Here is a 27,021-nt window from a genome sequence, read left to right as displayed (position 1 = left end):
AAGAGCGATGTTCACTACTTTCAGCACACTTCTTACATAATTTTAGCACATAAAAATAGAGAATTCAGGCAAGTTCAGTCAATGCATAAATTTAGCGCATTTCTCACAAGAATTCGGTATATTAAGTGGATAATTGTGGAAGTTTTTTTCGTTGAAAAAATTTTTTCCTGGGCCTGTCAGCGATATTCTTTGTTAATTTTCAGCAATAACCTCGACCCGATTAGGACGGCACTGTATAAGCGGCAGAAAAGGAACTACTAAGCTGTTTTAAATTTATTACGGCACCATTGATAGCCGTCTTAAAATTTCTATGGTGTTGCATCAAAGCCGATTAAGGTTCCGTATTAAGGCAGCATTATTATTAATAAGGTTCCGTAATCAGGCCTCACAAAGCCCAATAGGGTGCAATAAAAATGAAATCACCTGACACCAGTCGGAAAAAATCTAGCCAGGTTTAAAAAAGTGACTTTTTATTTTTTTCAAGGTAAATATTCCTCCATTTTTGATATGATAGCTCGTAAGTTTACCTTTTTATATTATAAAAATAGTAAAGCGTGAAAAATTGTTTCTTTTTAAATTTCTGTTCCTTCTTTTTTTTGTTTCTTTTTTTGTTCCTTTTTAAATTTCTATTCCTTTTCGTTTTTTTTAGCTTTCAGAAAACACTCTTGCTCTCTCTTAACCCATAAGTTTGAGGGTTACTAAGAGAATAATAGTTCTATCTAATGAACAACACCTCACAAAGTTTACAAATTGATACGGCCTTATACGGCGAAGGGGCTGAAATGGAAGGAAACCCATCTTTAACGATATACGTTTCTGTTCTGGATCTTCCATTTGCTATTATACTAAGTGCTATATTATGATTCAATAATATTCTAGCAGTAAGATCTGAGGAACTAATATATGTAACTCTGACCTCGTTAACTTCGCATTCATCGATATCTGTGCACGCGAAGCCATTTCCAGAGTAGCCAATGTTGCAATAGCAATCAAATGAGCCCACGTTGTTTTCACAAGTCCCTAAAACTCCCAACGCTGATTTAAAGAAATTTGGCTACAAAAATTCTTCAAACAGTTCATAAAGTTTTATAGAAAAAATATTTAAAATTTTGGATCTATTCTGTTTTAAAGCTTAATGGGTCCATAATTTTTACGCCATCCTTCAAAAGCTCTGACGTAAGTGGGTTTTCGAATCTTTGAAACTTCCATGAAGTTTTGCTTCAATTTGACAATCGCGTAATAGTTTTGATCTATACCAAAAAAATGCCAGAAAACTTCATTATAGGCACAAATAACTAAACTTAAAAGCCTGAATGTCTCTTAAGTTTTTTTCTGACTGACCATTTCCGTCGCATGGAGCAGAGTCGCACTCGTCAATGTCCAGGCAATTCTGTTCAGCTATGTCTGGTTCAAACCCAGTCACACAGTTGCACCAGTACCCACCCACGAAGTTCTCACAGGGACCACAGCCCTGCATCAGTTTGGCACACTCGTTGATCTCACTGTCCTTCACGAGGGATTCTATCTTCTCACAGTTGGCGGAAGAGGTGGAATAGACGGAGCATTCACGAAGGTCGTTCTTAGTAACTGAGGCTGAAATGAACCCGGATAGACCAAAATGGCCAGGTTGAAGTTCCAGATCTAGGCCGCCCGAACCCTGACCAAAACATTTGGGTACCACGCATGGCATATATTGCAAACCATGTTACAAGGTTAACATGTTAGCGCTCGAAGATTGTCTGATCAGGGGTCACTTCGGTCTGGCCACCTCGACCTGGGTAATTAACAGCCATAAAACATATCCCAGGTTGAGGTCCAGACCCAAATTGAGCTAGGAGCAGACCCACTCGAACGCGCACCAGTGTGTTCCCAGGCCAAAATTACAGGATCTGGACAACAGTTCGAGCGCAAAATAGTCTGGGCCATGGTCTGATTTAGGTCTGATCAGAGGTCGATTTGGTCTGGAAGGTCTGATCGATCGGAGATCACTTCGGTCTGAAAGATCTGATCAGAAGCGGATTCGAGCGCTCTTCAGTCCGACCAGAGTCCGTATCGAGCGCACTTGAGTCGTATCAGAGGCGATGTCGTGCGCACTTGAGTCTGGGATTTTTTTTGCCTTTTTTCCAATGAATAGGTTGTAATGGCTCTGCCACGAGCCAAAAAGAAAGATATCTGTTCTGAACAGAGACTCATTTGCAGTCCCTTGCCTCCGATTAAAACGATCAGGACAAAAAATTCCAACCAATAACCGGTGGTCAGTCCCTTTATAAAAAAATAGCAACTGTAGATCAAGCGTTTCTTATAAACCACTGTCAAACTCATCTATGGAGCCGGTGAACTTAAGCAATGGCATGCAAAGTTTTCATTTTTAAAATTTCTTTAATGCTTTTATTTCACACAAACACTTTAAAATTTAAAATGACTCCATTGAATTTTCTGCTGGAGACATCAATTTTTATGAAATGCATCTATTATAGCGATACTTAAAGTCTCGTGCGTGTTTAGGTGTAGTCTCTGATCAGAGGTCACTTCAGTCTGGAAAGTCTGATCAGAGGTTAGTTCGCTCTGAAAGCTCTGATCACAGTCTGTTTATAGTCTTGACAATGGTCTGAATATGAGTCTGATCATAAGCGCACTATAGTCTGGGCCATAGTCTGGGCCATAGTCTGGGCCAATTATCTTGGTCTGGAAAGTCTGATCACAGGTAATTTTGTCTTGAAAGTCTAGCAGAGGCCATTTTTGGACTGGAAGGTGTGATCAAAACTCAATTTGCGCCTGGACCTCAACCTGGGATATTGTCCGAAAACGCTATTTAAATACGGTTTTAAGGGAAACTTACTTCTATTAAAAAAAGGTTTCAAAATCATAGCATTTTTTATTTGTTAGAAAGTTTGTTTTTTTGTTATTATCCCGGGAAAACTCAAAAATGTTTCACTATGTTTTCACAATACTAGTTTAAGCAGCGACGCGAAAGCACATTTCCAAATTCATACGCGTCTTTTGTAATGCTTGTACATGTCTTTGTAATGCTTATTTCCCATGCTTATACTACAATCTTTTACAAAAGGAGGAAAAGCTCACATAAACGTTTCTATTTTGTCATTCAATTGGTTGGGAATGCATTTACGAGAAGGCATATTAAAAAATTGAAATTTTTTGGACACGCGTGACAATATTCCGGCAGAATTTTCTAAGTTGCTTAGCTTTTTTCCACGATGAAAATTAGTTACTCAGCTCGTGAATACAAGTAGTATAAAATCGTGAATAAGTCATGAATTTCGTTATTGTTATTGACAGATGAACGTACATCATTTCCACCGCTTTGAGCATGTAATTAGCCTGAGAATTTATTGCCAGATTCTTCTAGTTATTAAATTAAAACCTATTTGAAAGACTATATCTTCTTGAGAACAGTCATGTGGATGATTGCAAACCGGCTAATTGTTTTCTTTATCCACATTTATTTAGGGTCTTCTCTGAGTTGGGTTTTCTTCCTTTTCAAACTAAATTACAATATCATAGTTGTTAGATCCTGCAATTATGAAAGGAAATGATGAGTCGAAATGAGTTTAGCTTGTAGCCTGGAAAAAATTGCTAAAATATTTTCATTTCCTTTTCGCTGACCCCAAAAACACGCACATTGACAATTTGAAAAATCATGGCGGATATAACCAACGTCGAGCAAATTTGAGCTGAATATGTTTAGAGTCAGCAATTTCCACTCAATCTCATAGTGACTGTAGAGCATTTTTTGAACGATTCCATAGTTCTGATGAAAATGTCAACATTTTGTTTAAAATCAGTGTCTGTAGAGAGTATAAGTTTGGAAAATTATCGTTCGAAAGATAGAAAAAAACGAATTACTAGTTTAGGCAGCGACGCTAAAGCACATTTCATGTTGTTATTGACAGATGAACGTAACTAATTTCCACCGCTTTGAGCATGTAATTACCCTGAGAATTTATCGCCAGATTCGTCTAGTAAATAAATTAAAACCACTTTGAAAGCCTAAATCTTCTTGAGAACAGTCATGTGGATAATTGCAAACCTGCTAATTGTTTTCTTTATCCACATTTATTTAGGGTCCTCTCTGAATGAATTTGTTGAACGATTCCATAGTTTTGATGAAAACGTCAACATTTTGTTTAAAAATCAGCGTCTGTAGAGAGTATAAGCTTAGAAAATTACCGTTCGAATGATAGAAAGAAAATTGAAATCTTATTCAGATCTGTTCAGATCGGCTAAATTATATTGCATTATTGTCTGGCCTAATGAAATTAGTTGATAGTATACCTCTTAAAATCTCTAAAGCAAAAAAACCGTCGATCGTTACGTTACCTAACGTCATTGATCATCCTTGCGTTGACCTAGAATACAAAATCAGAGCTAACCACAAGGACGAACTAAAGTCGACTTATCCACTAACGTCGAGATTAAATCTTTTCTTGGATTATTCAAGTAGGCGATTTTTTTCATACCATTTTTTGGCTGTTCATGGTATTTTCAAAGGTTGAAGCCGAACCCTGCATAGGGGCCTCCAGTTTGTAATATGTGCATAAAATTTTTTTCAACAGCTAAGTTTTGCAACAAAAGACGATATAATTAGCTCTTGGAATCTTCTATGCAAGCTCAGACCTGATCGCTGCCTCCACATTAGGGTTGATAAGTGCGAACTGTGTTCAACGGTAGATTTAGTCAGACTCGATATAAAATTAAAAAAATAAAATAAGATTTTGGGCCGTAAGGTAGTCGGAGCTGCGATAGGAACCCCAGAGTTTTTCTACAGGAAACTAAACGAAAGGATAGGGAAAATAAGGGTACTTTTTGAAAAAATGGATTACCTTGATGACTCTCAGTGCGCCTCAGTTATCCTACGCCACTGCATCAGTACACCCAAAACGGTATATTCCTCGCGCTGTCAAATAACAACAATTTCAATTATCAAAACCCTGAAAAAATTTGATGCTCAACAGCGCGATAAAAAATTCCTTGGTGCTGGATACTGAAGCAAAAATATCCTTGGAAATCTTCTTCTAGAATCCTGAACTCAAGCAACCCTAACCATAACTATAACAAGGTTGGGTGTTCGGCAAGGCCAATACCAGTGTAAAGCATCATTTTTTGGTTCTGTTCTGTCCTCTGAAGATCTTGTTTCAAAACTAACCAGTGAAAACCCAAAAACCAGCACGGTTTTTCAAGATATTTATTCCAGTATAGCACAACTAGATATTTCAAAATTTTTGCAAACAACGATTCAACAAGTTCTAGATAATGAAAAATTTCAAGGTTGCAAAGAAATCGAGCTTCTGAATGAGAATCCACCCGCCTTCTCTCATTGTCTGTTCAACATGCTGACCCATGGTTGCCTGCTCCCACATTCCATCTCCTGGGTTTCATATGGCACTACATGATAGTGGAAATAGTTTAAAATACAGCTCCGTTGTCCTTGTCCACGACAACGAAAGAAAGTGCACGTTCTGTAAAATTGGAAATCTTGAAGTCTAAGGGGATCATACTATTGCCTGCCACGGTCAAGGAGACGCATTTGCAAGACATGACCAGCTTTCAGATAAAATAGTGTTTAATTGCTCATATGCAAGTTTCTCACCAATAGTGGAAAAAAGAACCTCATTCCAGTCAGGCAATCACCTTCGGGAGACATCTTTGTCCCCACTTGGAAAGCGGGGAAACTTGCTGCGTTTCATGTAAAGGTTACTTCGTTGATGCAATGTTACACTCTCACTAATCTGGCTTCAAATGCAGAATACGCGCTTGATGCGGCGAATGAACAAAAATTTCTTCTCAACAACGATAACTGCGCAAAAATGGGAATAACTTTTGTTCCTCTTGCAATCGAAGTTTTGGCAAAAAATCAGCAACTTTCAGAAAACTCTCAAGCGTTTGTCTGTATTAAGTGACAACCGTTTCATCCAAGCGGAGGTGTTGTCTGTAATTTTCTGTAAACTCGTGAAATCCTTGTCAATCACCGCTTTTCGTGGATCAGCGGCAAAATTGTTGGCACCGGTTCCCTAGATGGCTATTTTGCATTTTTTGTGCCTGCCCGAACGAAGGGGAGGTTGCTTGATCCATTATTGTCTCGATTATTTTCGACAGTTACGATCAAAATAATTTTGGCTCGCTCATTTTGGACAGAGTTAACAGATTTAATTATATGTCCAGAATAAGAGGAGTCTAGATTGGTCCTTTTATGAAGAGCTGCCAAAATGCTTGCAGCAAACGGGAGACTTAATAATGCGGATTTCTACCATTTTTAGACTTACCTGACAAAAGTGGGGAGAATAAAAACAAAAATATTACATGTGGAAAATTAAAAAACGCTAATGAAATGAGATTCATAAACTGTTGATCTGTTTTATTGATAACCACAATTATTTCAACCAAGCTAATCGTCAATAAACGAGTAGTTTGGACAGGTAAATTCAAATTAAAAACATATGGTTAAATTTACTTGAAAAAAGAAATAATTCAAACCATTCAAGCAAACTAAAAAACATCTGTTCCAGGAGGCATGTAAACTGTAACTTTAATAAAACCAAGTCAAAATGTTGATTACACAGATGTAATTCAATGGTTAGGAAATGGATGACTTTTTCACAGTAGCAAAAGAAGATTTGTGAAGCAAAACTTACGGAAGTTTTAACTGTTGACAAGGAACAACAGTGGGCAAAGGGTAGCCCAGACATAGCATGCCAAAGTAACTATAACTCAGGGGTATTTTTTGAAACAAAACCAACACTGGCGTCAGTGGAGCAGGCTGACTAGTTTGCTTCTCTGACGTCCGCCCTTAGCACCACCAACACTACACATTCAATATAAACTGAAGGCCGAATACCGCACAGTTTTTTCTGGTGACTCCCCTAAACAAGCTTGAAAGCGCGAACTCAAGGCAAAGGCAAGGGCAAAGGCAAGGGCAAAGGCAAAGACAAAGACCATGAATCAACCCCAAAGACCAAGACCCCTCACTCGACAATATAGACCCCCCACCACAGCCAACATTTCAACAACACAAAACACAAAGCACAATACAAACCGCCTGACAGCAATGACGAACAGAAACATGCAACCACCCGTTTTGAAAGCAAAAAGCAGGGTGATGGGGGAAAAATTGCAAAGAACCTGCAAAGAATGAGCGAATTAATTGACAATGGGAACATAAATGCAGCAAAAAATGTTCATGAAAAGGCAGCGGAAACAATTTCGGAGTTCGAGGAAGTAAGTTTCAACACACAAGACAACAACGAGACAACACTAGCAGCCAATTCGACAGCGGATAACTCAACAAGCAACATCAACATCAACACAAGAGCAACTGGACAACAACAAACACCAAATAACGGAACCTTACACAACGAACAACCAGAAACCAGCAATTCAGCTTAACGCGACAATCTCAACAGCTATTGGTTTGATAGATTAGCTTACTCAAGCAGCCTGAATGACCAGCAGAACAGAGTAACTGGAATGGGTTCACACAATCAGCCAGTATAGTCACAGCAATTGCCAACAGTGTTGCCACAACCAGCTCTGGTCTACACACCTTATGTTGAAGTTCTTCCAAAGATGGATCCTCAAAAGTTCAACGGTGAACCGAGCAAATGGGCAGGTTGCTTCAACCGTTTCAGCTTCGTGATTAGAGACACTCATCCCAGGGATGGATAGAAGATCTCCTATCTGCAAGGTCTTGTAATTGGAAAAATCAAAACAGCAATAGAAAGATTTGCCTGCAACGGACACTTGTACAAAGATGCAATAAACGAGTTGAAAAAGTGTTTTGCGAACCCAAACGTCATCATCAGCAACTTCTTGGAGAAACTCATCAACTACAGTCCACCAACAACATCTCTTCTTTGAAAAATTGTAAATTTCTCCATTTTCAAAAACACCATGACAAGGACACTGCATGACAGGAACTGAACTTCGAAGCCGATCTCAAAAGCACGAGAATTTTGAAGCGTGCTACCGACAATCTGCCCTACAGCGAAGAATTCAAATTGAACCAGGTTGTTTTAAGAATACGAATTCAACAGCCGACACTTGCATACTTCAATCCATGGATTAAAGAAATAGCCGAAGCACATGATCGCTCAAGGCATCAAGGACTAAGCGGGACTAGCCTTAACACAGCCAATGACACACATCAACGACCGTTCAACTTAAATGGAAACCGACAGTTTCATCAAGATTCAACTATTCCAAACAGGGAACAACAGCAACAACAACCAAAATAGAAAATAATTAATTTTAGCAACAACAACAAGAACCAGTACAACCAGCGGACCACAATACAAACGTTTTAAGCAACAAGAAGAATCAACAACAACAACCAGCCTGTGCCTTGTGTATTCAACGACGGTATCCACCAGTTATTCCATCGCCCAAAACTTAAATGAAAGACAGCTGGTGAAAGACTTCAAACGGTTTATCAGTTAAACCTTTGCAGAAACTGTTTGGGATCGAAACATAGAGGCAACAACTTTCCTTCAAACTCTAATTGCAGGGAGAACAGATGCAGACAACGACACAACACTATGCTACACGGTGCCAACAGTAGAAACGGACGAACACTGACCTCAATTGTTCAATCAAACTCTCAATCGAACAACTCGGCAGGAAATGGTAACTCATTTGCAGTCATCAACAACAAAGATATAACCACAACAAAGGATATAACAGCAGCGACCAAAACAACAAATCTTTTCTATGTCATGCCAGTTATTTTACACAACAAAGAGAACAAAGATCAAACATACGCTTTCATTGACCCAGGAAGCAGCTTGACAATACATCTCCCGAAGACAGCTGATGAACTACGTCTTCAGAAAGAAACCCGTCAACAACTTGTCTTGGAAGTAGCCAACGGAACAGACACAAAACTTGTTACACAACGTCAACAGAAATTTCAAATTTGGAAGACGACTAACGGTACAACCTCAAACAGATATACATTGTGGAAAACATCAATTTGCCAAAGCTGAGGGAGCACCCTGGAGACATTGCCAGAAAATATGACCACCTTATTCATGTGAAAATGCCAACTCTGGATAATCTTCAAGTCACAGTATTGCTTGGCAAGACAACATTAACCTGATCTCACAAATCAGAGTGGAATAAGGACAATCGTCAACACCGAGCGCAAGTCTTTTCAAACTTGGTTGGACTATTTCTGGACCTCATAGAGTTTTGGATGATAGCAAAATACAACATTCAATGCACCATACTGCTTTGTTTTGCAGCAATTGCCTTGAAAAAAAACAATGACCTCAACGAAGAAGTTTCTCATTGGTGGAAAGCAGATACAATACCGTTGGAAATCAAAAGCAAATCAAATGATCCGGGTTTTTGCTTGTCAACAAAAAAATTAACACTCCATGCGTGAGAAAAGAGGTCGGACGCTATGAAACAAGACTTCTCTGGAAAGACAACAGCATTTTGTGGGACAACCCGTCACAAGCTTTGACTCATCTGAACCAACTTGTCAACAGACTACAAAAAAACCTGAACAGTACAAGAAATACAATGAGGGCATTCAAGCAAAAGATTACATTGCAAAAGTACCTTTTCATCAACAGAACGGTACTGGTTGGTACATACCACAATATGGTCTTGTCAGCCCAAAACAAACCCGACAAGATACGGAGAACCTGCAACGCCAAAGCACCACAAATCGAAACAAGCCTCAATGACAGACTTTTAGCAGGACCTGATCTCCTCGGAAATGTGATTGGAATTTTGCTACGCTTCCGACAGGTAGCCATTGCCATCCAGGGAGACATCGAAGCGATTTTTATGCAAATTGGAGTACGACAACAAGGCGACGTTATCTGCGATTCATGTGGAGACAACCAAATAGCCCAGAATTAGAGGTGTACGAATACCAAAGACACATCCATGGAGCCCGGGACTCACTAGCCTGTGCAAATTTTGTTTTGCAACAGACAGCCAAAGACGACATCAAATATCACCCAAATTCTCTGGAGACCATTCAGCGGATATTCTACATGAATGACATGGTTGCATCTTTCAGCGATGCCATCACAGCTTTCACTACAGCCAAGAATGTCAAGAATAGACTTAAAAAAGGTAAATTCAATCTAACAAAATGGTGCAGCAACAGCCGTGATATTTGTCAGGCGATGGAAGACGATCTAAGCAAACCAGTTGAGGGGCTCTTTAGTAAAATTTTTCATCAAAGAGTGCTGGGAATTCACTGGCGCTCGGACGAAGACAAAATAATTTTTGAAGCGAAAAACAGAAAGAATTTGGACAGGAAAACATGGACACAACGCAAGTTTCTGTCTTTTGTGTCAAGTTTCTACGATCCTTGGGGAATCATATCTCCTTTCCTCATCCGACCCAAGGTTCCACTGCAAGAACTATGGGAACATGGACGCGACTGGGACAAAGCCATCACTGGAGACAACGGAAAAGCAAGGACTGGGTACAGGAAACGGAACTGTTAGGTACGGTAGGGACAAGCAGATTGGTAGGTGATACAGCACTTGGGTACACAATAGAACTTCATGTATTCTGCGATGCATCATTGGAAGCAACAGCAGCAGTAGCATACATCAAGACAACCCGGAACCAAGAAAACACAACTCTTTTTCTTATGGCAAAAACAAGAGCGGCACCCTTACGTCAAACAACAATTCCCAGACTTTAACTGCAGGCAGCACTTTATGCAGCAAGAAGGAAAAAAACAATCGAGGATGAAATTGATTTCAAATTTAACAAAATCTTTTTATGGAGTGACAGCACAACTGTTCTCAGTTGGATAAAGACCTTCAAATTGAAACACAAGATGTACATCAGAAACTGAACTTCCGAAATAAGGGTTCTCACAAGCACCAATCAGAGGAACTACGTCAACACCAAAGACAACCCAGCAGATCAACGAAGAGGTGACTTACAGCAACAGAGATGACAGAAAAATCTCTTTGATTACAGGGACCGCAGTTGCTTCTATCTTCTAGCGATAATTGAAAAACAGACGAACATCAAAATGAAAATATTTTCATGAACAGCGCAGAAAGCAGTTTACAGGAAACAAAACGACAACCAATTGACAAGGATCTCATTGATGCCAACAGGTTTAGCCAGTGGTTGAAACTCAAAGCCGTTGTTATCAAAATAAAAAATCTACAAAAGAAAGCGAGAACACGTGACCAACAGATCATAGATGCAGAGAACTTTCTTTTTCGTCTATCTCAGCAATAATCGTTCGATGAGGACGTTAATCAACTAACACATAACAAGCCAATTCAAAAAGGAAGTAGGTTGATTCAGTTGACACTTTCAATAGACGAACATGGAACCCTTCGATCAAACAGCAGACTGGCCAGCGCACCAGTTTCAACAGCAACGAAGAAGCCAATAATCTTAGCCGGTAAGAACAGGATTACTCGTCATTTTCTGGAACTGCAACACAACGTCAATGGTCATGTTGGAGTTGAAGAGCAAACAAACAGTATTCAGTTGAATTTTGGTTCTTCAATGCAAAACAGTAATGAAGAAGATCTCATATAGATGTAAAGAATGCAGACGAAAGAGACAACTCAACAGCCAGCCTCAAATGTCAGATTTTCCGAGTTACTGATTCTCAGTCAAACTTGTAGCCTTCACGGAGACCGGAGTAGACTTTTTTGGGCCTTTTGAAATCTACAGCCAGATCAGCACTGCCATGAAAGCTTACTGTTCCCTATTCACCTCTCTGACAATACGAGCCGTTCATATCGAAGTGACCAGGAAGGAAATTGCAAAAGGAATCATGCATAATGGCATTCCAACAATTCTTCAGCCGGTGAAGACTTCCGGAAAAAAATCAATGTGACAACGTTTTAACGCTTTATATTTCACCAGTACAGCAAAGACCTTCGAGGAAAGCAGCTTCACAACTACAGAGCTACAGAAAAATGCGGAGTCGAAAAAGATTGCATGAAAAATTCCTCCACCAGCAGCACCACATTTTGATGGAACATGGGAACGCCTCATTGGGATGAGCAAACGCCTGTTCTTCAACTTTGCCCTTTCTAAGAAACTCCAAGAAGAGAGTTTTTCAATCCTTATTTACCAAGACGAAGCTCTACTCAACAGCGACCTCTAACATCAGCCAGCAGTGACATGTGCGATTTGGAAAGCCTGACACCAGGACAATTTTTGACAGGAATGAAAAGATGACTGCCATCAGATACTACAATTAGCAGTAATGACCGAGGAACAGGAAAACTATGGGAAAATGTCAGCAGTATCATGAACGAATTTTGGACACGCCTTTTAAAGGAATATCTCCAAACACTCAGACAACGTCAAAAATGGCATTCAACAGTAGATGGGATAGAAGTAGGGGACATGGTATGAATACTAGAAAACAACATACCCAGGGGAATTTGGTCGGTAGGTAGGGTACAGAAGGTAAATAAAGGTAAGGATAATGTTGTAAGGTCATGCGTGGTTAAAACATCAAAAGGGGATTTCGTTAAGCCACCTAGTGAACTTAGTTTGGTCAACGACAAATCAACATAGAGGTTTTCAATAGTAAATGGGGAACAATAATTTAATAACAATCTGAAACTCTAACGTGATATCAGTTTTGGGTTAAAGGTAAAGTGAAACATGAAACTTTTGGAGTCAATTCATTTAGTTAGCTGTCCAAAGGGACTTTTAAGTATCATTCAGGTACAATTAGGGATTTCAACAAGTAACTCACAAAGATACTCCGGTTAGCAAAGCTTATCGTACATCAGAGAAATACTTTCAAATAGGAAAATTTAGGTAGGTAGGTTTAACAGGAAGACAAATTCTGGAGAGACATTAAGTAGCTTTTGGAATTCAAATGAACAATTATTTAGCTTATTGCAAAACAGCAAACAGTTGAACCGACAAGATACCAGTATTTTGAATAGGTAGATGACACTAAACACTTTAGGTAAAACCAAACATCAGAGGTAAAAAGAATATTACAAACATTTGGCATTCAGACGAACTCTAATTTGGGAAAAAAAGGGTAAACCGTAGAAAATAGGTACAAGGTAGTGGTAGGTTTATGAAAGGTAGGGAACACGGGGAGCATCAGTTTGTCAACCAGCAGCTTTCAAGGAGCAGACCAGCAACAACAATGTTTCCAGAAATCATTCAGTATTTGACATTCTCCAATCAGCCAAAAAAAGTCAATTCAAAACAAATGTGCCCAGTCAAACGCAATCATCACAAAAGCCATTCATTTTTCCTGCATACATTTCTTCCATAAAAGACTAAAAGCAGCACGTTGACAACCACTACACGGCAACAGTCTACAGACAACACCGATGGAAGACATCAACAGAAATTTCAACAACAAACAATTCGGCAAGATTTATTTCAGCAGAAGCAGCAGCAATTTGGAACAGCAGTTAAAGCATTCTTCAACAGCAGACAGCATCGAAGTCAGGTCAGACATGCTTGTAGATACGGACGAGTCCATAATTTCATGATCAGCGTTTTATTGAGGACACAACTCAATACAACATTTCCAACAACATTTCTATCACAGATTAAGCAAGACTTTCCATTTCGGCCACATCATAAGCAACAACCGAGCAAAAAGGAACACGACGAGACGACGAAGAGCGACTTCAAGAGCGACTACAAACTTTCTAAATTTTGGTGCCCAAATATGGGGGCGGAGTGTACCAGGAGGCACGTGCTAAAAACTGTAACTTTAAGAAAACCAAGTCACAATGTTGATTATAGAGATGTAATTCAAGCGTTTGGAAATGGATGACTTTTTCACGGTAGCAAAAGAAGATTTGTGAAGCAAAACTTACGGAAGTTTTAACTGTTGACAAGGAACAACAGTGGGCAAAGGGTAGCCCAGACATAGCATGCCAAAGTAACTATAACTCAGGGGTATTTTTTGAAACAAAACCAACACTGGCGTCAGTGGAGCAAGCTGACTAGTTTGCTTCTCTGACGTCCGCCCTTAGCACCTTCAACACTACACATTCAATATAAACTGAAGGCGGAACACCGCACAACATCAATCAATTTTCTTAAGGAATCACATTATAAAATTCTTCTTCCAGTAATGCTCTTCCTAAGAATAGAAATAACTTTTAAAAGCTCCTACGTTACTATAGAAAGGAATTTTTTATCTTGTGAGAGCAAGAAACCATTCACCGTTTTCTGAAAAATGTTTTCATTTTTTGACAACCGAAGCCATTGTGATATATTACTCCATTTTTGTACGCATTGACGCACAATCGAATTCATTTACCCGGCCCGTTTCAACTCGTGGTAAAATAGACAATTGACTTACGAAAACTGTTAAGGAAGTTGACTGTGATGTTTGTTCCACAAAAGTAGTGGTTCTTGCAGTACACTATCGTGTCTGCAAAGTAACTGTATTTGAAGAGTCTGTCAAAACACTCCAGCTCAGTCAATCCCCACTCCTTCAATGTTGGAATACTACGAAAAAGAGTGTTTTGTTCCTTTTCCAAGAAGACACTTCGTGACTCATACTTTTATTAATCCCTATCCTATAAAAAAAAATTGGCTGCATTTATCATGCATATTATAACTACGAGAATTCATTCAATCAATATTCTATAAATCAATTTTTTAAAATAAATCTCAAAAATTATTAATTAAGAGCTGTTTCATGGTTCCTGTACAAAGGGACGCAGTTAAAACTTTTACATGTTGTTCATCAATCAAATTACCCGTATCGAACTAAAAGTTAGTGGTTGGTGAAGAAGTGCATTTCAAAAGAAGCAAATGGCGTGAAAAAGGTTCACTGGGCGTAGTTGTCCACAAAACAGGATAGAATTTGGGAAATTGAATCAATCAACTAGTGGGAGAAACTCAAGTTGAATTAAAAAGTCAATTTTGGAAGGGCTGGGAACCTAATTTATGGTGTTTTGTGTTTCAATTGTGTGGACAGTGAAAACCTAAAGCTGATTCTGAAATTTAGTAATCCTGGTTGAAAACATTGGCTCAAAGCCAGGAGAAAACAAATGCGATTGGTGGACTCTTTTAGAGATGAGACGCACTTAAACTATTAGAAAAATGAGTTGCGGTGATAGAATCAAGGTATTAGACGTTTGGGTAATTTTGGTGCAAATTGCCCTATTTTTTTTAATTTTGTCTACAGTTGTTCTAATTGTTTGTATTTTGTCTACAATGATTATCAATGCATTTAGGAACTCTTGACAGGAAACTTATAAAAAATGCACTATACATATTTCGAAGTGGGTTTTTTTATGTTCGTTCTAGGTTATCAAAAGTATTTTTTGGTGTGCTGCTTGTTTGCAGAAAAATTAAAAAACACTTTCTTGAAATATCCGGTACCTCTCAATAATCGGGTTCTAGTTTTGGATCATATTTTGTTGGGAACAGTTTGTGATGTAGCATGCCTGCTTATGTTAAAAATAGTATTCGATATAAAAGCAGTCAAACAGTGATGTGGAGAAGATTATTATATCAATTCAAAGATGCAGATTTTCGTTGCAAATGTCGAACAGCTAATCTCACAGGACAATAATAAGAAAATTGTGCAAAGAGGCTCTATTACTCAGGAAAAGAAAAATGACATGTAATTTCGCAAACATTTTGGGTGAAAAAATAAAAAAAACAAATAAGTTGATAGTAAGTTTGCAAGCCTTCACGTGATTGAAAAAATGTGCAGTTGAAGTAAAAAGTTCTCCAGACTCCGTGTTGGCAAAATTTCCCTGCGCCTGACCTTCATTTCGACAATTTTCTATGGTTCTTAAAAATAACTTGATGTCATATTAAACAAAGATTAGAGAAAAAAATTGTTTAGCAAATCAAGGAGGACAGATATTACCATTGATGGAGTTCTGTCAAGTCATGGAAATGTGCTGGTTTTTTCAGGTTTCTTTTGAGGTCGGCATGTATATACAGTACAACAAAACTTTTCCACGAAAAATTGAACGAATTTTAGAACAAACAGACAAATACTTGACAGAGAATCTACTCAAATTGAATGCCAATAAAACAGAGATGTTATTCTTTACAAATCGTATTAATTGGGATCAAGAGATTACTTTTAAAGGTAAAGTCATCAAACCAACTCATCTTTTCGTCATCTTGGAATACAAATTAATTGAAACCTAACCTTTGAAAATCACCATAACTCGGTTTCAAGCAGAATGGCTAACTCAATCTGTTCTTTGCGTGTTGTAAGAAATCAAATTTCTTTAAAAGTAAAAGTTGATGGTTTCAAGTCAGTGGCACTCTCCCATTTGTCTTTCAGTTGAGTATTCCTTCAAACTCTCACAGTAAAAAACGTAAACTGCATAAATAGGTATATTAACCGGGAATTAAAAAGTTTGTTATTGTCGACAAAAACGTGACCACTCCACTGATCTTCTCAATGTGGATCGTATCTTGACAGCCGAAGTGTTTGTCTCAAAAATAAGCTTAATGAAGCTACAAACGGATATAAGAAATTGGGAAACATCCCAAGAATTTGAGAAGTTTATTAGTCACCAAAACGCTTGACAGAACAAGAAAAAAAATTCCATTATTATTTCAAAAGAGAGGGAAAATGAAGTGGAGTAACAAAACTTTGATCTTGAAAAGCATTCAAAAATGGAAAAAATTTCCCTCTTCAATGGTAAAGCTTGCTTTCAAAACTTTTTAAACAAAATTTTGCTCGATCAGCACAAGAAAGTACGCGTTAATAGTCACAAAGGAGCCTTCAAACCCTATTTTTACCTATGAGAACGAACAGCCACATTTGTAAGACTATTAATTTGATAACAATATTGATTAATTTGTTTAAGATTTTGAATGCATTTAAGTATCTAACATTAAGGCATAATATGAATCAAGTACATGTTTCAAAAAAAATTATGATTCTATTCGGCCATTGGTTAGAACAAAATTGCATTTAAAAAGAAGCAAATGGCGTAAAAAGAACTCCACTGGGCGTAGTTGTCCACAAAAACAGGATAGAATTTGAGAAACTGATTCAATCCAATAGTGGGAAAAACTGAAATTGAAATAAAAAGTTAAATTTAGAAAAGTTGGGAAGGTTACAAGAAAATACTTTCTTGAAATATCCGGTACATCTCAGTAATCCGATTCTAGTTTTTGGTCATATTTTGTTGGGAACATTTTGTGATGAAGCATGACTGCCAATGTTGGAAATAACATTCGATATAAAAGCAATCAAACGGTGAAGTAGAGAAAACTAATTTATCAATTCCATGATACAGATTTTCTCTGCTAATGTTGAAGATGTAATCTCGCAGGACAATAATAAAAAACTGTGTTTTTCAATTCAGTAGTTCAAGATTGGCATGTAATTTCGCAAACATTTTGGGTGAAAAAACAAATAAGTTGATTGTAAATTTGCAAGCTTTCACGTGATTGAAAAAATGGGTAGTTGAGCTAAAAAGTTCTCCAGCCTCCGTGTCGGCAAAGTTTTCCTGCACCGGACCTTCATTTTAGCGATTCTTTATTGCTCTTAAAATGACTTGATGCCATATTAAACAAAGATTAGGGAAAAAATTGTTTAGCTAACCAAGGACGACAGATATTACCATTGATTGTGTTCTGTCAGGTCATGGAATTGTGCCGTTTTTCCCTGGTTTCTGCAGAGGTCAGCAAGTGCAACAAAAATAAAGCAAATTAAATACCATTTTTCCTATGGCTAATGAAGCCCTTGAAAATTCCTTAAGACAATTTGCAAGCAAGTGAAGTGCCATCATATAAGGTATCTAACAAAATTCTACCACAATTTCACTTCAGAAAAAACGGCAGTAAGAATTAAACCCTGCTATCGTAGTGGCTGCAATAGGGGTCAGACTATATATACCACGTTGAAGGCTAGCTTTTATTAAACATCATAACTGCTCCAAAAAGTGGAGGACGGATTTTTTTTAGATCTTTGGCACTCTATTGGCGGGGCTAATTTCTACAGTCATGTTTTTTGATGTCTCAATCAATGAGCGGGGGGGGGGTCGGTCTGAAGCAATTCATTACTAAACGGAAGTCGTTACCGGCCTTGACGACAAATCATTTATTTTACAGAAATTTTTCACCTCGCAAAAAAGCTTTGATCATATAAGACGGATAATGTCTTTATTTTAAACAGAAAATGAGATAATAACCATAGTTTATTGTTACCGAGCTCTAGATTTCCAGTCTTTCTGTGTACTGTTTTCTATCTAATTTTGTTTGGATGACAATTTGCAACCTTTTTAGACGTTTCTTAGACTTGTCAAGACTTAATGATGAATGGCAAAGTTTGACCGAGACATGCACAAAAATGGAAAAAGCTAACAATTATTTGACTATAGTTCTGAATCATTATTGTCAATTAAACTTGGCATTTATACTGGCCCATAGGTAAAATCAAAGTGCCGCTAGACCGTGCACGATATTTTATCGGGGACCAAATAATTTTCATCGCCTAAACACTTTGGCTATGAAAAAAACTGTTCTATACAGAATTAGGTAAAAATCTAACGTGTGTGAGTGCTACATTTTATCTGAGTTAATAAAGCGAATAAGTCATAATTTAGTTGTTGATATTTTTTATTATTTATGGGGAAAAAGAACAAGATGCCTGTAAGCCAGCGTGTATGTCAATTTAACCTCATCCGAACATAGGAAAGACTGAATCACGCATTGAGCCGTACAAGGGATAAAATAAACTGTAGTCAGAAGAAATAATATGACAAACATTGTGATCCCACGGATCATCATTTCTAATTTGGTGCTTCAAGTTGGATAGAAAAATCTTAACTGTATCGAAATACTGAATAGTAATGATTGTATATAAAAACGCAACCACGACGGAGTTTTGACTAAACAAGGAAAAGTACACGATCTTAAGAATTAAAAAAATAAAGACAACAATTCTGTTTTTTTTATCTTCCCCAAAGTTCAATCAATCTTGTAAAGTAACGGGAATTAAAATAAAAGTATATTTATAGGCCTCAAACTCCTCAGCATATTTTCTCAAGTTACTGCAAAACGTGTTTTCAAATTCAGTTGTTCACACCTGTGAATAATAAATCTATTCGCTGTTTCCATTTCAATAGTTATAAGAAGTCAAACTCACTGCGATGTTTACACAGCTGCTGGCGTTTTTAAACACGGTTAAAAACAATTAAACATCAACACACTTTGCTTTGGAGAAAAATATTACAACTTTAAGATGAAAATAAACATGAGATCTGTGTCGATTAAGGTGAAGAAGGTTAATACCTTTTTAATATGTTTTGTAGAAGCAAAACTGGAAAATTGAAGTTCTACAAAGAGAACAAACTTTACCATAAAATGAAAACCAGACAACATCCGTCAATCGGCCAAAAATATTCTTTGTATTTTTTTCTGAATCTATGAATCTCCACTTACAATCAATTTTGTTGATTTCCGAAAGATATTTTTCAATACACTATAAAGTCCGTTATTAGAGAAAATTAATTGGGTTGGAAAAGAGAAAAACGTGAAAATTTAACGAAGAAAACTAAATAGAAGATTTAATATTTATTGCAAGAGATTTTTAAACTAACTTGTCATTTTAGCAGAAGATTTGTTCAGACGTTGCGCTGATCAGCAAGCAACATGATCAAATAACAAAGACAGAGTTTATAGTTCTAAGAGAAAACAAACAGGCTGCAGTTTGAAGATTGCGCAAGCCTTCGATTGGCTTTCGAAAACTTTTATTTTTTGTTCAATTTTGCAAAAGTACCGCTCAAGAAAGCAAATATACCTACAACCAAATTCATATCTATCCTGTCCCGTTTTCGCTTCAAAACAGACAAAATTTGGTCAAGAAATTTGGGCGTTCAAGGAAATTATGAATTTCTTTGAACATAATTTCAAGTTGCTCGAGACGAACTAAGTTTTATATGTTCTTGATTAGAGACACTAAAGAGCAAATTTTTCTATGGAACAAAATAGTGCAAACATAACCGACTAAACGTCGGAAGAATTGCTTTCGAACGACTAGTGGGAGCTCTTATCAATTGAAGCCTGCATCAGTCGGGGGGGGGGGGACTGGACAGGACTCAAAAATTAATTAAGGGAATTCTAATAACCTCATTAGAAGTTAATATATACTACTGTTAAGATTTAAAGTAAAAAATGGCACCAGTTTCGGCGCACTTTTAATTTGACTTTTAGTATTAAATTGCCGCCAATTAAGTTCAGCTGCTTGAGATTCTGATTGAGAGAGAATTTTAGATCACGCGAAACGCAAAAAATCAAGGGCGGAAAAGCCACTCAAAAAGTCAAAACAGTCATGCAAAAATTTTGCAAAAAGACACATACGTTTACAATAATTGCTTCCTTGCGAGAGCAATTAAAAAATACCATTTTTTATTGGTGAAGGCAACTCAGTAGTGCAAGAAACCATTCACTAACTTCAGGTACCTAGAGATTTTTAATGTCAGTGATTTATTATTCTTTGCTTTCTTAGTGAGACAATTTCAACAAAAAAAACGCATTACGTTTTGAGAAACCATAGTTGAAACACGGAAGTTCATCGTTGAAACACGAAAGTTCATCGTTGAAACACGGAAGTTCAACTACTCCAGATTCTCTTATGCACCGTGGAAGATTTCAAAACCGAATGTTCGTGTTTGAATTTTAGATTACATGAATATGCTTGAAGTGACAGAGAACTTCTGGTATTTATTATGAAACACGTAGTGATTCAAAACGTCAGCCACAAATTCAAGCAGAAATTTGCAGAGTCAACTGATTTTTTTTGAAACCCGAAACCCGCATGTCTAAGTATTTGTTAGAACAAAATCTGAGTCACCTGAGGGACTTTGTACCCTGATCATTTCCTTAAACATTTCGCCACAGTTTGAGATCTCCGTTGTTTCCATCGAGGCATTTTTAAATAATCAAATTGTACATAAAAAAATCGCGAACTCAAGGAGTATATGTCTTTGTGGAGCCCAATTTCGCTGCCGTAGGATTGTTTCCCCAACTTAGTCGACCTCTCGCTCAAAAAAATCATTTATATGCAAGTTTTCTTGCATATATTAGAAAAAGCTTATGCACCCTGGGATCGATTGCCTGACACGAGGCCGCTGGTATACGAGTGCATGGCCTGAGGCCCTAGTGGGAAAAAGGCTTCTTAACTTATTCAGCAAACCAAAGGGTAAGAAAGTGTTGCATTTCGTTTGAAACTGACGTTGAGTTACATTTTTTTACATTAAAGAAAAAATCTTTGCTTCTTGAAACTTACAGGATTTGAAAGTCTCAAAAATTCTGCTATAATTTTAACTAAATCAAAGTTAATTTCCTTAAGTTTAGTGTCCTAATTTAGGACACTGAGTTTAGGACAAAGATTAGATTTTCATTTCTTTAATTCTAAATTCAACCTTCTAAACTAAGTTCTCTGCCCCGAAGATTTAGTGACCGATGAAATCGTAATCTGAGTTCTCTAATGACAAATGTTTTTTGATGTCAACTTCTGACCGTGAATACAGCAATCTCATGTCATTTTAACTTCTGACACGACAATATTTTGTAATGGTTGAGTATCTCTGCTTGAAGTCACTGAGAATTTCTGGCGTTTGTCGAGAACCGCAAAGCGGTTCGAGATATTAAGTCAGAATTTCGAAGTGACTTCTGCGGAGTCACTTAACCATGCTTGAAACACGAAACGCGCACTTTTTAAAATGACGAATGACGAAAGTCAACGAAATTTAACTTCTGGCTGAGTAGCAACTTCTGGCATTTTGACTTCTGGCACTGCAGATTTTCGGCATTTTAAAATGTGCACGTGAGTGTTTTAAATGATGTTCACGTGAGTTTTTCCTTAAAGTTTTTAGTGAATTTGATTGAATCATTTTGAAAATTTTCTTTGCATATGTTAGAATATAGTTGTTACTGAATAAGGGAAGGAGGGGGTTAATTAGATCTTATGATTTCGGAACTGTTTAGATTAATAATGTAATTCAGTTATGTTTTGTTTCGCTTGATTTTGTTGCTACAGTTTTTGGAAGTCAGCTACTTCCGTCCAGTTTGATAATTATGATTGTTGTGAAATGCCGGGCTTTTGTTAACGAGAAGTCACAGTGTCCTTGATATCGCCGGCCCCATTTGCAGGATTGCAAAGAAAGAATAAAACTGTCGGATTGCAGCGTGTTGAATCATCCGTAAAGTTGAAACAAGAAGTGAAATAAAAATTGATTGTAATGAAATATAATGGTACAAATTAAAGCTGGTGGTTCGTGAAAACGAGCCAACGAAATCAATAATCGGAAATACTAACCAAAATACCTCCATTGTCAAAAGAAAGTAAAAGGGGTGGGTCTTAGACCTGCGAGAAAATAAAACCAATAACAAGTTGAAATGGGCTGGTGATAAGGGATGATCAATGGAACATAAATATGTGATGAATCAATCTGCTGGTTTGTAAATGACAATCCAGAACGTAAGAAGGTGTAACGTGTTGATCAGAAGCCATGAAAGTATGAGCAGCCATTTTTTCTTTAGAAGGGCAAACTGTTGTCCCTAAATTTCCTATCTTTATAGAGATTGTTTGTTTATGCCGCAATTTGGGTTTCATTCTGCGAAAACTTTGCTCAGTTTCACAACGGGTCTAATGCGTTCTCCGAAAGACGTCTTCAACTTAACTGATCGGACAATCCCATCTGTGCAAGGGAAAACTTGAATGACTCCAGCCAAAGGCCAGAGGCCACGAGGGGTGAAATCTTCTAGAATCCATACCAAGTCGTCAACCTGTAAATTTTTCGACGTTTTATGCCATTTACAACGTACTTGTTGAGCTGGTAAGTACTCCCGTAGGAAAGGATTCCAAAAGTGAGTTGCAATTTGTTGTGATGAACGCCCACTTTTTGAAAGATTCTTCTCTTTACCAATGAAGACGCAAGGAGACAAGTTAACAGATGAACGACGTAGGAGAAAATGATTTGGTGTCAGTGGTAAGGGATCGTTTATATCATATGGAACATTTGTGAGAGGCCTGGAGTTCATGCTTGCCTCTATTTCGCAAGAAACTGTATTCAGAATTTCGTCAGTTAAAGTTCTCGAACCAATGACCTTGTAAAGTGATAGTTTAAAAATTTGTACCGATCTCTCCCAAATTCCACCAAAATGGGTCGCAGCTGGGGGATTAAATTTCCAATCTATCTCCACATTCATTAGATGTAGCTTAGCTGCAAATAATTTTGATTCCTTCAGTTCTGCGATGCTAGATTGCAGAGCGTTGTTTGAACCAACAAAAGACTTGCCACAATCTGAGACGAATTTGTTGGGTTTTCCTCTGCGGCTAATAAAACGCCTGATGCAGTTGATTGTAGAGTCTGTTGTGAGATCATTCGAAACTTCAAGATGTACTGCTCTAACAACAAGACAGGTGAAGAGCAAAATATATCGGCTAGATAACCTGCCATTGTTTTTAACAGGAAAGGGTCCTATGAAATCGAGACCAGTTGTTTCAAAGACAAACCGATTTTTTCTTGGGTAATCTTTCCTCGGGTAAATCAACCATCTGGGGGGTGCTAACATCTTGCAGCATTCTACGACATGGTAAACAGTGGCGTATAGTCTGTTTAACAACTGCTCTACAGCGAAGTATCCAATTGTATTCCATGAGAGTGTTTCTAGTCTGCTCGGGACCACAATGACAATTAATTTCGTGTGTGTGTTGTACCAGCAGTTTAACTGCAGCATTGTTACCGTCAAGTATTATGGGATGACGAGCGGTCATCAAGACTTGCTTTTGTCAAGCGACCACGTGCTCTTATTAGGTTATTCTCGTCTAGGAAAGGTGATAGTGCTTTCAATCTGCTAGTTCCAGAGACTTCAAGTTTTTCTTTCAACAACATGTATTCTGATTGAAAATGTTGTTTTTGAATATTGTGCATAACGTGCAGATAATCTCTAATGTATTGTGCTAACTTCATTTCTGCGTTGCGTTTCCTACATTTGTCCGCAAAAAGAATACAGACTGCTGTCACACGCATTATTTTGTTCCAACTGCTGAATCTTGTCGCGTCGACAATGTTTGATACAGTTGAGTTTACTGAAGAAAACGAAACAACCTTTACTTGTTGAGCATGCAAAATTTCCTGTTTTGGCCTCTCAGATCTTTTTTGACTCAAATATGACGGTCCTGAAATCCATCGAGATTTTGATGTCATTTGCTCAAGCTATATCCTCGAGTTCCGTCATCTGCAGGGTTAGCTGTGGACGAAACGTACTTCCAATCGAAAGCGGAGGAGACATCTAGAATTTTGGCTATTCGATTTGCAACAAATATTCTATGGCGCATTTCAGGTGTTCTCAGCCAGTACAGGACTGTAGTGCTGTCAGACCAAAAAACACAATCTGAAAACTCTATATCTTGTTCTTCTTTTATAAACTGGGCTAGTTGGCTCCATATACAGCGGCTTGCAATTCCAGATTGGGGATAGTCATCCTTTTTTTTGGGGCTACAAGAGCCTTGCCCATAACAAATTTAACGGAGATCGATCGATCCGAGTACTCAATTCGCATGTACGAGACGGCAGATAGAGCGTATTCCGAAGCGTCAGTAAAGGTATGAAGCTCAATTGAGCTAATAGTTTTATCTAGGAAATAATTCCTAGGAATTTCGATGTCCTTAAATGCTGGAATTTCTTCCCTTAAACTACTGAAATTCTGGATGTTATCGAGTAAAAGGGGTTTGTCCCATTTTGGACCATGGTTCCAGGCGGCTTGTAAGACTTTTCGTAGACGAATTGTTAGAAGCAATATGAACCCAAGGGGATTAAACAAAGACGCCACCAACTTGAGTAATACTCTTTGAGTTACCTTGCCTGAAATCTGGATTTTTGAAGTAGTTTACTTTCAATGACACAGCAATCTAATGCTGCGTTCCATGGTAAGCCAAGTACCTTTTGGTACTGAGGGAGAGCGTTGTCTGGATGTAATCTTATTTTAGGTTCTATTGAATTTAGAAATTCAGGACTGCTTGAATTCCATTTGGTTAGGTTGAAACCTCCCTTAGAAAGAACTTTTCTCATTCCTTGCAGTATTTTTTGAGCATCTTCGAGTGAATTTGTGGAAACATAGAGATCATCCATGTAAATGTTGCGTTCTACAAATTTGAGAGCATCTGGAAACTATTCTTCGTTGTCACGAGCCGTTTTTCGCAAAGCATATGAGGCAATGCATGGTGAGTCTGTGGCTCCAAAAATGTGACTGGTGTACTCGTAAGTTTCAATACGACCATCATTGTTCCAAAGGAAGCGTAGGAATTTTCTGTCTTCGGGAGCTACCTTAACCTGCATGAACATTTGTTCAATATCAGCGGAAAGCGCTAATTTGTTATCCGGGAATCTCAAAATTACACCGGTAAGATTGCTCAGCAAGTCTGGACCTTTCAGAAGATTAGAATTTAAGGACTGACCTTGAAACACACTTGATGCATTAGCGACACGGTGTACTTTGCCAGGTTTGTTCGCATTAGTCACGGGGTGATGAGGAAGGAACGAAGTCTTTTCATCTGGCTGTTCTTTAATTTGATTAATTTTTGTGACATAGCCGTTCAGCAAGTCTTTCTCAAGCGTTTCGTCGTATTTTTGCTTTAATTCTGGATTATTTGAAAGTTTATTGTTGAGCTGATGAAGTTGTTTCTCCGCAAGCCATCTGCTATTTGGGAGATCGGCGTTCTCTTTCCAGAGAAGTCCAACGTCATAATGACCATTGACGAGTTTAGTGGTATTTTCTAAAATATCAAGGGCTCTTTTGTCATTTTTAGACATTGCTTTCTTGGATGATGCTATGCCTAGGTTTTCAATTTTCATCCAATCGGAGACCAACTTGAACATACTGTTGTCCATATTAGGATGGCTGTTTAGCTGAGTGAATTGAACTGGATTGCAATCATCTGGGATTAAGTCAGTTTTTCCAGCGCATGTCCAACCAAGTTGGGTTTCAACTCCCCATGGTGCATTCTTGGGTCCTTTAACTATTTGTTTGTAGTGTATCAGATCTAGATTGTCAATTCCGATTATGATGGAAACATTATTGTCCCCCTATGTCTGGGAAACATATATGGTTGAGGTGTTCAAAGGAATCACAGAGGCGATTCAGTTTCTTTGTATCAACGGGTGACATATTGAGATCCGGAACGGCGACGATGTCTATTTGTTCGAATGACTGTTCCCTTTGTAAGGGTCTAATTTGAAGTTTTACAGGTGCACAATCAATTTCTTTAGTCATATTGTAGCCACTAATTGGCATTTTTCCAATGGTATTCATGTTTAAATTCAGATTTGTTGCAGTTGACCTCAGCAACAAGCTTTGGCAGCTACCATTGTCCAAATAAGCATAAGTATCCAAAACTTCATCACCGTTTTTGAGTTGTACAGGAACAACGGCTACCTGTCCTGTTCCTTGTAAATTTAAAGTTTTCACATTGGACTTTTTTGAACCTGACTTAAAAGCGAAACTATCGTGCAATAGAGTGTGGTGTTTCATACCGCAATTGCGGCTACGGCAAACGTTTTTGGAAGTGCACTTTTCTACGTGATGGTTTCCAAAACAGTTGAAACATAATCTAAGTTTTCTTATGTGCTCTCTGCGGATGCTTTCTGGGAGAGCTTGGAAGTGGGTACATTTGTATAGGAATTGGCGACTTTCATTGCTTGGGCAAAGTTTCACAGGGGGTCGCCTGCCTTCAACTGTCAAGTTCCTGCTAGAACTGCTATTTGACTGTTTATATTGATTGGTTTTCCATCCACTTGTAGCTGATGTGTAGTTTTGTACACTCGGAGAAATTTTCCGTTTGTGACGATTGTGCGTGGCTTGATTGAAAAGTTTGGAGGCTAGAGTTTAAATCTCGACACGCTTTGGAGTAGTTCAGAAGCCAGTCAGAGAGTATCTGTAGAGATGGTTGCTGGAAGTCCTTTTCTAGCACAAATTTGTTCCACTCAAGACGTACAGGATTGGGCAATTTTGCTAGCGCCACATTTAGGTTGGTAGTTGAATGAAGGTCGTGAACGAATCCTAATTGCTGAA

General features: G+C 38.0%; 2 protein-coding genes across 2 annotated transcripts; both read right to left on the bottom strand.

The window, feature by feature from the left end:
• Positions 1-916: 916 nt before the first annotated feature.
• Positions 917-18,941, bottom strand: LOC142355728 (uncharacterized; the record flags this gene model as incomplete). The annotated part of the gene is made up of 4 exons (XM_075407806.1): positions 18,593-18,941; positions 14,315-14,463; positions 1,342-1,593; positions 917-1,020 (listed from the first exon to the last, which is right to left on the bottom strand). Coding segments are annotated over exons 1-4 (645 nt in total), but the record flags the coding sequence as incomplete, so codon positions are not given.
• Positions 18,942-25,121: 6,180 nt separating this feature from the next.
• LOC142355727 (uncharacterized) lies at positions 25,122-25,841 on the bottom strand. The gene has a single exon (XM_075407805.1). It carries the CDS (start codon positions 25,839-25,841, stop codon positions 25,122-25,124), a length of 720 nt encoding a protein of 239 aa, XP_075263920.1.
• Positions 25,842-27,021: the final 1,180 nt, after the last annotated feature.

This window comes from Convolutriloba macropyga, unplaced genomic scaffold (genome assembly GCF_964194025.1).
Source record: "Convolutriloba macropyga unplaced genomic scaffold, txConMacr16.3 SCAFFOLD_2835, whole genome shotgun sequence".
NCBI classification, from domain to species: domain Eukaryota; kingdom Metazoa; phylum Xenacoelomorpha; order Acoela; family Convolutidae; genus Convolutriloba; species Convolutriloba macropyga.
Note: the sequence above shows the minus strand (reverse complement) of the source record. Positions and strands in the feature narration are given on the sequence as shown.

What these genes read in the sequence shown, in the direction of transcription:
- LOC142355727 (XM_075407805.1), bottom strand. Translation starts at nt 25,841, where the DNA reads ATGGACAACAGTATGTTCAAGTTGGTCTCCGATTGGATGAAAATTGAA.